The 13,885-nt window shown below is 46.0% G+C and overlaps 1 protein-coding gene across 2 annotated transcripts; it reads left to right on the top strand.

The window, feature by feature from the left end:
• The first annotated feature begins 1,276 nt into the window (after positions 1-1,276).
• Positions 1,277-8,655, top strand: LOC142573924 (uncharacterized). 2 transcript variants are annotated; one of them, XM_075683126.1, is made up of 6 exons: positions 1,277-1,589; positions 1,646-1,737; positions 3,364-3,393; positions 4,870-4,974; positions 6,123-6,176; positions 7,794-8,655. In XM_075683126.1, the coding sequence occupies exons 1-6, from the start codon at positions 1,451-1,453 to the stop codon at positions 8,031-8,033; spliced, it is 660 nt and encodes a 219-aa protein (XP_075539241.1). In that variant the 5' UTR covers positions 1,277-1,450; the 3' UTR covers positions 8,034-8,655. The 2 variants fall into 2 exon arrangements, with proteins under 2 accessions (XP_075539241.1, XP_075539242.1); XM_075683127.1 differs by lacking the exon at positions 3,364-3,393.
• Positions 8,656-13,885: the final 5,230 nt, after the last annotated feature.

Here is a 13,885-nt window from a genome sequence, read left to right as displayed (position 1 = left end):
TTAGAGGAGCGCAATAGGCGAGCATTCTTGCTTTCCCCAAATTATGCCGAAAATCATGATATCCATTCGGCTTACGGGTCGAGTAGCTTTACTCGCACAACGTAGAATTAGTGAGAGGAGTTACAGTGAAACCTTTTCGCGTACAGACTTTGCCAATATGTCAGTCCACCGCCGAGGTGGACCTCTTTTGACGCTTTTGCCGTGGAAAACTATAGCATAATCGGTTTTCTTGCAGGTTCTGAACGGGTGCTCGACATGGAAATACCTTCGAGGCTTCTACAGGCGCCTCTACAGTGAGTGAGCTTGCGCGAGTCTCACTTCGCATCCAGCTGCGTTTTACTGGGCTAATAGGCCTGTTGCACAAGTACAATCTTTTACGCAGTGACTCTATTTGTACATATATACAACAGAGACAAACAAAGACTAGGGGCGAAAAATGAAGCGGGACACAGCACTGGCTGACCTGCTGTGGTGTGTCGTATACAGATCACGAAAAATAAAACAAAATGAATACTAGAGATGCTTATAATCATTGCAAGATAGTGGGCTCACAGGTAGATGGAGATTTAAAGTGATCAACAATCTGATAGGTCGGCAGATAAGCGGATACTCACTCATACGCACTCACCAATATTTTTGTAGGGCATCACTCACATTCGCGTGCATGTATACTCGTCGACACTCACTCACGTTTCCTCCAACGCTCACCAACGCTCAGTCGCGCTCGTAATCGCTTCCATTCACACTTTGATACAAGATCACTCACGTTGAATGATCTCTTAGGGCTCATTCACACTGCCGACTTGCAGATGTCGCGAGGCGACCAAGTCGGTCACAAATGGTCGCTTTTGGTCAAAAAGTGTTCACCGCTCGATTTTCCAGTCACGTGAATGCAGAATCGAGCAGCCCGAGCGACTGACCCGACACAGCCACCTTTCGGCTAAAAGCGACCATTTGCGGCCGGTCACTTTGCGACTTGAGTACACTAGGACATGTGCGGCCAACGTGGTCGCGCGACCTCCGCGGATGTCACCGGTGTGAATGAGCCCTAACTCTGTCACTGTTTTTCGTTCGTAATCACGTTAACTGGCATTCACTCTGTTTCATAACCACGTCTACGTCCTTTTGTCACTCGCTGATTACCTCTATCTGGCACATGCGACATGCGTTTAAAGCGGATATGAGTCAGTGCACCCGGGAGCGAGTAAGCCGACTTACGTCAACCGAACAAGGGGCGTCATATACCGGATGCGATCTGCTGGCAAAGGAACTTGTCTTATTCAAGGCCGAGAAGAGTCCGCTCGTTGCATTGGCTCCAGTCTGAGGCAGCTAGTATAGCATGCAACTTATACATTCGTTGCATCCGATAACAGTATCTGGTCAAACTTCCTGGCGAAAAGCAACAGATAGTTAAAGGCGTCGTACATTTCGCAATGAATCGTAGCTGAAGATGAATCATAAGGTAAAACGCATTAAGGATAGGATGCAAAAAGAAGGAAGAATAACGAGCGCTGGAAAACGAGCGCTGGAAAACGAGCGCTGGAAAACGTGCGCACTTATAGCGCTCATCTTGACCACCGTGATCGGAGGTGACCTTTCTAAGCATATTAGAGGTGTTTATTACGTTTCTTTTTCTTCCTTGCAGGCGAAGGATGGGTGTTCGACCTCCTGTTCGGAGCAGAGTGCTGCTTCAACCTGGTTTGGGACATCATCTTGTTCAAAGCCCTTCGAAGGAGGGTACGCGCATGTCGCCGGTGGCAGAACTTTTCGGAACTAGGTTTTTTTTCGGTTTGTTTATAACGCAACGTAGGCCTTCATTGTAAAAAAAAAAGTAACCAAACACCATAGTATACCTTATATGCCTTCAAAATTCATAACATTCCGGTGAGCTGTGTGCGGGAATGTCAGGGTGGCGTGTAACCACCCGCCTCTCGCTTTTTTTTTGTTTTTTTTTGTTTTTCGTGCTTACTAAACCTCCTTTCCCGGTAATAGTCGTGGTTTCGCTAGCGCGCAAGCGTAATTTGTTAATGCAGCAGCCGCACCCACTTATTTATTCCTTCTGGTGTCTCTTTTGAGGCTATCCTACGGGTAGCACTCAGAAAACTTTCACGAGAGCTTGTCCGTACAAGCATCACAAATTACAGAGTGTTGGAATACGTGTGGCGTAGACGGGAACCGTAGTGCTCTTAGAACGATCTACTGGCATTGAATGCAACGAGAGCGTGCAAAAATGTTATTGCTGTGAAGGTCTATATGCTACTGAGTTGATGCGAAGACGTCGGCAACAGCCCGATTATGAATGTGCAGCCATTTTATTTCTAAATTTTTCTGCAATACGAAAAGCATAAATCAAGCAAGCATATGTGCAAGCAAGCAAGCAAGCAAGCAAGCAAGCAAGCAAGCAAGCAAGCAAGCAAGCAAGCAAGCAAGCAAGCAAGAGAGCAAGAGAGCAAGCAAACAATTAAGTTTTCTTGCTTTATGATGAAAGTAACTTAATGCGGAGTTCGTCATTGCGACATCTCTCACAGCTCCTTCATTTTTTTAGATTAGAATAGTGTAATTACTCCCGTTCGTTCGCTTCGGGGGATTCTTTTGATGTGATGTAACATGGTTGTAAACAGAGCATTGTGTTTTTGACGTCAAAATCAACATCACTAGTCCCGTTTGTTTCTTTCTGTGATTTTAATGATATCGAGGCGGTCATAAACAAAACAATGACTACACAATGAAGAAACTCACAACCAGGCTCAGAGGATTAAAATATATCCGGCGCCCTCCGATATGAGGTTCGTTATAGCCGCTGTCTTGCTGTAGGACGTTGAGCGTCATAAGCTAAACATACCCTGGATCAATTATAATGGAAGGATGTTTAGATTTCTATGCGAAGACGGCTGCGAGTCTTGGCGAAGAGCTTTCATGACTTTCAGTCTCGTCTCCTGCTTCTGGGAACTAAACAGGGATTTATTGATCAATTAATTATTTATCAATTACTTGAAGGCCATATTGAAGGTATCGGAAGCCTACTGAAACCCATACTGAAGATGGTGCGGTGCGAGAGGTACGGGGATCGATACCCCGCACCTCCACCAGTGATGTTACGGGAAGGAAGAAGCGTACGTCTATTTACAGATGGCTTTTAATGGCTGAGCCAACAAGCGTAGAGCAACGATAATACTACACTCTTCTTCGTCGTCTCCAAGGCCACCATTATCGTCCTCTTCTTCCCACATTACTGACTGTGACAATATCAACAGTCGTGCTGGCGAAATGCGTAAGGGAAGCGTTGAATACTCGCTAACTTAAGAATTTGCAACAACCTGTGCGTGACTCTCTTGTTTCCTTGCTTTCCTTTGCTGCCTTCAGATGAATCCAACATGGGCCGATCACGATCCGGTAAGTGACAGGGGGGACAGAGGCGGGAATTATGAACTTAGACTAGTTTATATAATTCGGCGTAGCTTCGGCAAGGGGACGTTATGTTACGTCGTGGGGTCTACTCTGGTCGAGTGTTCCTGAGTCCAGCGATCAACTCTTGCAATAGAGCGATGACCGCTAGTTTGTTTCCTTGTCTAAATGCGTCCGCTTGCGATCCAGCCGGAGGGATTGCTTGGCCTCTTCGCGATGACCGCCTGTCTGTAAGCAATAACGCTCATTGCTTTCGGGATCGTCCAAGTGCAGCTGTGTGCTAATATATGAACCGTGCTTTGCGTCGTTGAATAAGCACACCCAGTAGCATAAGTGCAACGCGTTCGCAAAGTGGCATAATAAGCAGGAGCCGAATGCACAAAGAGTTTAGTTCGTAAGTGTTCCTCAATTCCCATTGGCTGGTTGCCTCCGTCAATAAAAGGTCCAGCATCTGGATTGGTTGGAATTTTTTCTCACGAGCAGCTTTAGCGTAAGACCTTTTTGCGAATGCCTGCCCAGGTTTCGAGGACTCACGTATACTCTGATCTTGAGTCTGACCAACCTTAGGCGCGCGCGTTGAAGTAAGCGAGATTTACAACGCTTATAAAACGGTTGCCACATTTTCCGCGCAGCTCTATCACAGATTAGCTGTTACGCGAGTTTTCTTGACTCACGTCAACAGTATGATGAACTAAGCAATCGTTTTTTCTTTCCGAGCCGCCGCGATTCATACCCCAGCAGTATTCGTCAGAAGGGCCATTTAGATTTTGCATATCCAAAGTTTGGGAACGCAAATCGCTTGGTTTACAAAATAAATCAAAATGGGTGCAAAGAAACGCAAAGTCGTCTGGGTGCGTATAATGTAAAACTCCCTAAAACCTGCGTATCCATTGCGATAGTAACAACGAGCCGAGTTCACGAGACTTTTCGTTTGTAATAGCTCTTTGCTATTGGCCGGCCGCCTTCGCTGATGTGCAACATCACATTTGGTTGGATCCTGCTCTTACGAACAGTTTTGGCGTAAACACTCTTTTGTGAATACAGGCTGAGAACTGCATAGCCGTGCGCTGTGTCTCTGTGGCTACTCTGTACGCCGGTCTCTGAAGCTCTCCGAAGTGAAAAAAAAAACTAGTCTCCTTCAACTCCAAAGCGCCTAAAGTTTCTCAGCACTCTCTCGACACACGATCCCTCGCCAGCTGTGGCCACACGCGCGCATCCGTTCGAAAGTTCTGGGCCCGTATTCACACACAAAAAAAAAAAAAAACGCTTTACGCTATGACTGTCCCTTAGTAACACAAATCGGCCAATCCTGATGGCGTACGAACTATTAGCCAAAGCGGTCAACGGATGGCGAAGAGGACTTACGAAAGAAAAATTTTGTGAATCCGGTCTCTGTATACGTGACCTTCCAGTCAGAAAACAAGCGCGTATAAGCGTTGCCTTCTGCTCTTTTCTTTTGCGCAGGACAAGATAGTTCGCACGCTGCTCTGGTTCCTGCGTGCGACCACTGTGGCCGTCTTCTTCTGCTACGGAGCAGCTGTGTGCGAAATGTTCGTCTCCGTTAAGTATGTGAGTGCAGAATTCTGAAGCTTTTATTTTAAGCTATTTAAACGAGGTGCTCAGCAATAATTAGACAACGCGAAATATACATTCCTTCGGCAGACGGGCAACTTGGTGGACGAAAAGAAAAGCTTTGCCACCTTTGTATGAAGGGTCGAAGATCATTCTGCAATTGTTCGCCTGCGAATGCAATGCGTTGGATTTGCTGGCTTTAGGCGATGCGATACCAGCGCTATAGAGGGGTCAAGGAGACGCAATACGAAGACAACACAGCACGGTGCTGCGTTGTGTCATCCATGTCTCATGTCCCTGTCCCCTACAGCGCTGGTATCAAATCAATTTGGCCTGCCTCCGCGATGGCGACAGATAAGCTACGAATATCGGAAGCTGAGCATGAGCTAGCGGTACAGGTGACGTAGTGCGTTGCGGACCGAGACACCAGAAAAAAACCAAATAGTACACACACAGCACTTTAGTCAAATAAGGTTGCGTGTTTGTATGCATGCCACGTACGGCGGTCCCATGTCCTGGCGGGAAATGCGTGCGATAAAGCCGGTTAGTAAAACATCTGGACGTCAAACCGAAAGCTTCCACAACGACGTTCCGAAAGCTCCAGTGTAACCATAGGACGCTAAAAAGTAATAAATCAATCGCCAAAAATGAACTTAGAAAGCTTTGAGAGTGCGAATAAAACATCGATTACATTTTCCCCTATTGCTCTTACTGTCCTTACTTGTCGTGCACAGCAGACCACCATTGTAGATCACTTCTCTGGCTGCAGCAATTTCGCTTACATAGGAGGCACCAACTAAACATAGTCCCACTGTCGCCATTTACCATAAAATTAAATAGCTCACTTAACTGCCTGCTCTGCTCAGTATGCTGCTCTGCACGGCGTTTGCAGGTTGACTTTGACCAACTTCGCAAAGACACCGATGACAACTCTACCAGCATCAGTAGTTTGAAGGCAAGTCTTGCCATATTAATATTTCGTAAATAGCTCACTTACTCAAAATTAAAGCAATGCCTTACCGTACAGTAATGAACCAAACGCATACTAATTATTTGTCACTCATCATGGGCACGTTTGGTACCAAACTTTATGTTCTCGATTTGCACCACCCTGCTTATTCACTCACCTTGCATGTCATTTGCAGGCGTCGATCCTGGCTCAAGGCGGTGCCTTCTACACGATCACTGTGCTGGCAAAGGTAAGTGTAGAGGAAACGTTAATTGTATCATGAAGTATAGAACGGAAGATGTAGCGCATATTCAGATTCTGTAGAAGGACATTGAAGTAACAACGACGCAATGCGCGATTCTCACGTACACGCGCAAATATGAAGGTCCAACTCGCAACTCTGTCTGCGATAGTAACAACTACTTCGGCCTTAAAGTTGTTTACTCGGCGATTTAACTTATCGTACAGTGTGGGAGGAACTAACAAAATCAAACTCTAACTCAATTTAGAAGATGTGGACGAGGCGAAGGGCGAGAAACATACTGCTGAGTGAGTTGGGCGGACATAATGCGATTTCCAGCGTTCTGTCTTGCATATTCTGTCGTCCCTTCTCTGCTCTGAAGGTACCGCTCGTTACTAACAACTTAGGCTTATTATTCAGAAGTTTATTCGTTATTCTTTCCAGCTCTATACAGAGTGCGTTAAATATACACACGCGTAAGGTCACTGTGTTTGGACCAAAGATCGGCAAACCTACTATTAAGCTTTAAAAAGAATTCTCAACGAGAAGTCAGGTTCTTGTCAGACATTTATTTAGTCACGGAAGAAAGGGCTGCCGGAACTCCCCGTCAACCCGCCGTGGTTGCTCAGTGACTACGGCGTTACGCTGCTGAGCACGAAGTCGCGGAATCAAATCCCGGCTGCGACCGCCGCATTTCGATGGAGGCAAAATGCAGAAAGGCCCGTGCACTGTGCTTTGGGTGCTCTTTAAAAACCCCAAGTGGTCAAAATTAATGCGGCATGCCACATAATCAGACCGTGGTTTTGGCACGTAAAATTCCAGGATTTAACAATTTTAACTCGTCTTCCTTTCTGCAGTTTGTACCTATAGATTAGGAAAATTTCAAAGAAGCGTCCAGCAGAAAACACTGACATGGACGGGGGAGGGAACAAGAAAGACGATAGACCGCCTGGGTGTCGCGTGTTTTCAAAGTAAGTCACAAAAGTTTTTGGGGAAATAAAACTAACGACAAGCGGACGAAGGAAATTTTACAAAGCCGTGGGCATAGACGGGGAGCCGCAAATCATGCATCAATGCGCCATAAGCTCTACTAAAAAAAAAAGAAAAAGAGAGTGAAAAGCAACTTGCTCGAAAACTACTCTGTCAGTTCGTGAAACGTTGATTATCGTTTGAACAAGTGAAAAGCACACGCCTTCTTGTTGTTCTGTTTGTTTCTGATATATTGCCAGTCAAAGCGAGTATTAAGTGTTCATTTGCTATAGTCCAGCAGTGTGTTGTCTTCTTCCTTGCGGTACTTGCTAGTATTTTCTGTTGGAAACATTTTTGCGATGTGCCCCCAAAGAGTTCGCAGAAATCATTCTTAGACAAGAAATTTGAATAATTGAAGTAGTAACTTAGCGCGATAAAAACACAGAAACAAGAAACGTGGACGAAGATAAGCGCTACTGAGTAGCGCTTGTCTTCATGCTTCTTTCTTGTTTCTGTATTTTTATCGCGCTAAGTAACTACTTCAATTATGAAAAAACAACTACCCCAACGATCAACTCTTCAAGAAATTTGAAGTTGAGTCCGAGCCACATAGCCCACCGCTCAATTACTCGTATGCGGGCATTCATGAACACGCAGATTGCCGTCCTCTATGGTATCTACTGCTACTATCGGCGCTACAAGGACAACGGCGACAGCCTCGAGGAATACGAGGCCAACATCGCCGACGCGATGTCGCAGCAGCAGCCGTCATTGGCCTCCATTCAGTCCTCGCACAGTGGTTCGGGAAGGAAGATCCCGACCAGCGCAGGAGAGGCTGCGACGACCATCAACACTTCCGGAGGCATGCGTACCGTGGAGCCCCACTCTTCGCACTGAATGCACGGAACAAAGAAGTTTCGTACGATGTATACCAGCCCTGTTCAGGGCATTGTAGCCTGGCCAGGTTCATTTACTGTTCAGTATTGACAGTGAGCATAATATTCGCGAGGTATCCTGAACGCAGACCGCAAGAAAGCGGGAGCAGCCGGATTTGTTTGTTGCTTCCCACATTTCTATTAAGCGCGACCAGTGTTCGCACGGCGCCTTATGCCAGCAGAGCTATCGGTTCCGAGCACTCTCTTCCTTCCCATCTCTGTCACCTTTCCGTCCCTTGTCCTCCTTTCCCGCACGGTTGACCAATGTAGAGGCGTCAGCCGCGCTGCAGACAGTTCTGGTGCGGTCAGCAGGCGTTCCTTTTCTCTGTCTACCAATCTCTCTCTGTTCCATGGCGCGACCATTGCCAGCGTTAACAAAGTTCTTACGGTTGAATGGTTCTTGTAAGAGCAGGTGTCAGCTGAACGGGGAAGACAGGCACAAGAATGGTCATCTGTGACACCTTCTTTTCAGCCTCCACAGTTTTATCTCACCTCGCACAGACCAGTCACTTAAAAATATCTGACACTAACACTGTTTGTGACAACGCGTCGCACACACAGACTCAATGATCGCGCCTACACAGTTTATGGGGGGCTCCGAAAGAGCGCCATGGATGAAAGGGAAAGCTTGAATGTGAAAGCAAGGCGCGGGCTAGTCGCGGTCCGCGGAAGAGGGGCGGGGGGGGGGGGGGGGCGACTCCCTCTCTGATGCACAAAACATTGGGGCCCACTCATGGCGCGCCTCTAGCTCATTTCGGATCGTGCTAACCATAACTGCTGAGGGGGGATCAGCGCTAAAAATTCCACACGGAGATTAAGATAGGACGAGCGTGCGCATAAAAGTTGGGGCATTGCTGCTCCCCAGCAGGCCTTCGTGTCGTTGAAGAGCTCCTCATTTCTGGTACTTGACCGAACCGTCGACTACGCTGCGCGAAAGGAAAGCATTCCGAAAATAATGCGACTTGCTTGTCTAGGATACGCATAATAAGCCCTCTCCCCTTCTTTTTTCATCCTTTTCTTTCCCTTGTCTCTGACTTTAATCAGGTTAACCAACTTGAGATGAGCTTCCTGTAAGGCTAGTCTGCGCACGCTGCCATAAGCATGAAAGCAGGGCAAAAAACAAGAGAAGAAAGAAAGACCTACAGAACGCTGATTTGCGCACGGCAAAATAAATCAAGGACGGAGATGCTGCGCCAGGGAAGCTAGGAAACCGCCAGAACAAACAGGTGGTAGGACAGGTAGGTGAATGGCCTCGAAGTTCACGCAGAAACAGGAATATATGAATGTTAGTAAAATCTTGATGAGGGCTATAGTTGGTTCATATTAGGAATTAGGTGGAACAGCGTGAATAAAAGGACGACACGAAGAAACAAATACCACAGACAAGCGCTGACTGCCAAATGAAAGTTTATTCGGAATTCTGCGGCCATTTCATACCTTTTCCAGCACAGGCATGCGTACGCAAATCACATATACATCTGAAAAATCAGCAACATCATAATCTTTCATCCCCCCAAAAAAGCTATTTCCTTTTCCGAAAAAGCAATAGAGGGAGCGCTTACACATTCATCTCCTTCCTTTCTAACGTTATATGCCTCTATTATTTCCCTTTCCCTCTTACCTTTTCTTTTCCCCATGAATTTTGTTTTATGGAATATGGGAGTGCAGGGACACTTGATGCAATGCCCTGCTAAATGACTCTCATAGTCATTCTTTACGTTACTGCTGTGCTGACGAGCTCTGTCAATGACGGCAATAACGTAAGGAATGGCAATGGGAGTCATTGCAACAATTATATATATATATATATATATATATATATATATATATATATATATATATATATATATATATATATATATAGAGAGAGAGAGAGAGAGAGAGAGAGAGAGAGGTGAAGGAGGGGGAGATGCAAGAGCTGAAATTTGGGCGAGCTTGTGAGACTGCATACTTGACTCGAAAGGTAAAAAAGCACGAGGACAGAGGAAAGGAACACCAGAAAGGACGAGGGCTAAAATATCGAAGTCCTGTCTGGTGTTCCTTTCTTCTGTCCTCTGTTTCCTTATTGTTTTTGTTTTCTTTTTCATAGATTTACTTTTTTATTTTCTATTTACTATTATTTATTTCTCTATGTATTTATTTAGTTATTCATTTGCGCTTCAAGTCAAGTATGAGGAGCGGTAGTTTTCCTTTCAGGTAACGTTAACAAATTTTTGGGCGATACACCTCGGCGAAGCAGGTGGTAACTATACGACGCGAGCTTCATAGGCTCATTTCTATTTCATAAAACGTGTCAGTCGCGTTCGTTCGAAGCAGTGAACTAACAATGACATATACCATTTTTGCGGACTTTTGCGAAGGATTCTCGAAAACCATCGCCGACGAGCCGCACGTTCCTGGAAGGGCACGTCCTCGGCGGAAACTTTCCGTGGCGTGTTGGCACGTCGACCGCTGCGTGGCGAGAACACTTAAGATGTTGCAGTTCGTTCTATACACAGCGACACGCAAGTGCACGGGCGCATTGCGCAACCCGCGGCTGCGCTTCGCTAACGACAAACGTCCGCACATGTGGTCTCACGCCATATAGTATGTCACGCACCCGACTCCATTTACTCCTTCTGCAGGGGGGGGGGGGGGGGGGACACTATCTATATAGTCGCGGGTTTTGCCGGACTCGACGCTGCGGACGTCGGCTGCGGACGTCGGACGGGAGGGCGGTGCGTGGTTTCCTCGCGACCTCGCGGCCACGGGACCCAGACTACGAGGCACCAGATGCTGGCGAGTAAAAGTATACGGATCGTCCCAGACTGTATGGAAGAGCTCGCGAGCAGGCCAAGAAAAACAGACAGCGGTGAGAAGAAAACGCGGCAGCGGAGCTTCAAAAAAATTTCTGCGGCTCGCGTTCATGATACATACGTGCCCTCTCGAGACACCGCAGGAACCTTCCTCGACCGTACGGTTCACCGCGAGAGGCGCGTAAACACGTGGAATAAAGCGCACGCATATAGGCTCTGATTCAGGGGAACAACAAAGCGAAGCACCAGAAACTGAGCGTGCATACAGGCGGTGCAGTGCGAGAGGAGAAAACGCCTGAAAATAGCGCCGACTCGTGGGCCTCGAACGCGGGGGTATTTGCGGCAACGAACAATGGCGAGGGAGGGGGGCGGGGGGGGTAACTGGCTCGATCGAAACCCGCCCACGGTCGTGCCTGTACCACGCTGCAGCTCTTGAGGGCGTTTGGACACGCGCTTCCCGCACTGAAAAAACAAAAAGAACACACAGCGTATCGGTTTGACGCACTTGAAGTGTAACGAGACAAGGCGACCTTGGCATTAAAGCACAGAGAATGTTTGTTCAGACAGACACACTAATGGCCACAGTAATGTGGCCACAGTACACACTAATGGCCACAGATGGGTGGAGTCGAAGTGTACGTGCATCTTCTCAGGCTGGTCTCACAGAAACGAGGTCGCCTCGGCCGGGAATCGAACCCGTGAGTTCGTTCTCAGCAGGAAGAGGAGGAGGATGAAAGAAAGAGAGAAGGAAGGGGTGTTAACCAGAAATGCGTCTGGTTGGCTACAACATACTGGGGGACGCGAAAGGTGCAATAGAAAGATGGGATAGAGAGAGGAGGGAGGGGAGAGATATACAGGGGACTGTCACATATGCAGCGCCAGAGCGCCAAAGCGGAATCGGCGAAGCAAACGCCAACATATGCCGAGACACCTGCGCTACAATGACGCTTTCTTGCGTAAGGTTAAAATTGAATGAAACATCAAGCGATTCCTTTGTAATGAAATCCGACACCTGCCTTTCGTCAGTGGCGTGGCGTCGCAGATGACAACAATCAAGCACAGTTCTTCTTTCTTTCTTAATTTTTTAAAAATTCTTTTGTATCTGTTGCACACACAGTATAGGAAATAACACAACAGTTATGTTAGCTCCTGGTTCCCAGCAGGCACTATTTATTACCTGCTTCAGTTATTTTATTCCATAAAATTCCACCTGCAATTATTATTTCCTTGTGGAGTTCTCTGCGATCTCTTACTTCGTGCCTTTCCAATAAGCAGTGCGAACACGTCACGGTAGTGACACGTAATGGTTCTCGTTGCTCTTTGTACGTATTTCAATGACGTGCATTTAGTTCACTGGCTTACTTGCCTTCTCTACAGCAGGGTCGAACGTTTTAATTACGTGTAATTTAAACTGTCACCTCATGTTTTCAAGCCGGAGATGATGCTTCGCATTGCTGCATATAATCGCAACCTTTTGCTACAGCCACCATTCTTCCAGCAAACAAGCAAAAATAAAAAAGAGCCTTAACGCGTTCTTGCAATACCACATTTCATGATCGTTCTCAGTAGGCGTTGAACTTGAGAGAACTCCGTCGGTGAACTCACCTTGAATTCAAACTTCGTCGTGACGTGTTCCCAAGTGTATTTTACCCCGTCGTCTTTCTGTCAACCATCTTCAATATAGCGGGTTGTCTCTGCTGGAACATTGGGACAAGAATAACAGTCAGTGCCATAAGTTGAGGAGCCTTCGATAGTTGCAAGCATCATGTTGTGTTCATTATGCAGTATATTATTTTTATTATGTTTGTATACGTAAAAACGACCGCATAGGGAAGAAAGAAAAGAGAGCTCGCTGGCTGCTGCCACCAGGAGAGAATCAATGCCTGCCAGCTGTACAAAAGGATTTACATAGAAAAAGGATATTAGGCGAAGAATATAAAATACATTATAATACATATAAATGGCCAGACGAACGTACATAAAGAGCGAGAAAAAGAAAGTAGAAAGAAATCGTTGGCAACCCTAATTTTTGAGTTAGGTGTCTCTTAGGATCACGCGCACTTCGGAGGCAATTGTTTTCCATTAACTAGCCAGTTAAAGATCATGCCACCTTCTTGTGTGTGACGCCTTTAGTGTCGTCATTACGCCCGCTTTCTACTTCCGGTTTCCAGGAATTTCGCCAAAATCGCACTCACGTGGCGTGTCTCTAAAGTCTACGATTCTGTGCTTTGATGTGCGGTAATCAGTGATTTCTAATTAATTGTAATTATTTCAGACACCTCCATAGCTCAACTTGTAACTAAACTTATGCTCTGATACCATATCTGTAATGACACCGCGAATTTTCTACTTCTTTCTATGTTTTCTAATATATCTTGAATTTCGTCCCCGGTCGTGTCAGTAATTTCTGATTCATTCTAATTATTCCAGACACTTCAGTAACTCAACTTGTAAGTGAACTTATGCTTCTGATATCATATCTATAAAAACAAACCCATGAATTCAGTACGGTACTATTTTTTATATTTTTTCTTATTTATTTTGAATTTTGTCTTTGATCGTCTCAGTGATTTCTTATTAATTCTAATTATTGCAGGCACTTCAGTAATTCAACCTGTAACTAAACTTATGCTCCGATATCATATCTATAAAGAAACCCGTGAATTTTGTACTGCACTATTTTTTTCTCATGTATTGTGAATTTCCTCTCTGGTCATCTCAGGAGGTGAACCGGAAGTGCTGCGCAAGAAACAAGAGCGTAACTCGATGCTCATGCAACTAACAACAGAAATAAATATTTCGTAGACGTACGCAACTACGAGCAACTCGTACATGAAAGACAGCTCTCACAACCTTGTAACGTCACAGGAGCTCTGGTTCGCACCTACTTGAAGTCTAGCCAAGAGTTCGCGAAAGTTTCACTATGTGCGGTGCATTTCCTTCGCTATGCCCGAGTCTTTTAAAACGCTTCGCTATATTTGAGCTATGTATACTTCTATACTCTCCGCTGTACCAAACG

Source organism: Dermacentor variabilis, chromosome 3 (genome assembly GCF_050947875.1).
Source record: "Dermacentor variabilis isolate Ectoservices chromosome 3, ASM5094787v1, whole genome shotgun sequence".
Classification (NCBI taxonomy): domain Eukaryota; kingdom Metazoa; phylum Arthropoda; class Arachnida; order Ixodida; family Ixodidae; genus Dermacentor; species Dermacentor variabilis.
This window is presented reverse-complemented; position numbering and strand designations above follow the sequence as displayed.

Coding starts and splice junctions, on each gene's coding strand:
- LOC142573924 (XM_075683126.1), top strand. CDS start 1,451: ATGAATCATAAGGTAAAACGCATTAAGGATAGGATGCAAAAAGAAGGA. Junction 1,738..3,363: donor TCAAAGCCCTTCGAAGGAGG/GTACGCGCATGT, acceptor TGCTGCCTTCAG/ATGAATCCAACATGGGCCGA. Junction 6,177..7,793: donor CGATCACTGTGCTGGCAAAG/GTAAGTGTAGAG, acceptor ATGAACACGCAG/ATTGCCGTCCTCTATGGTAT.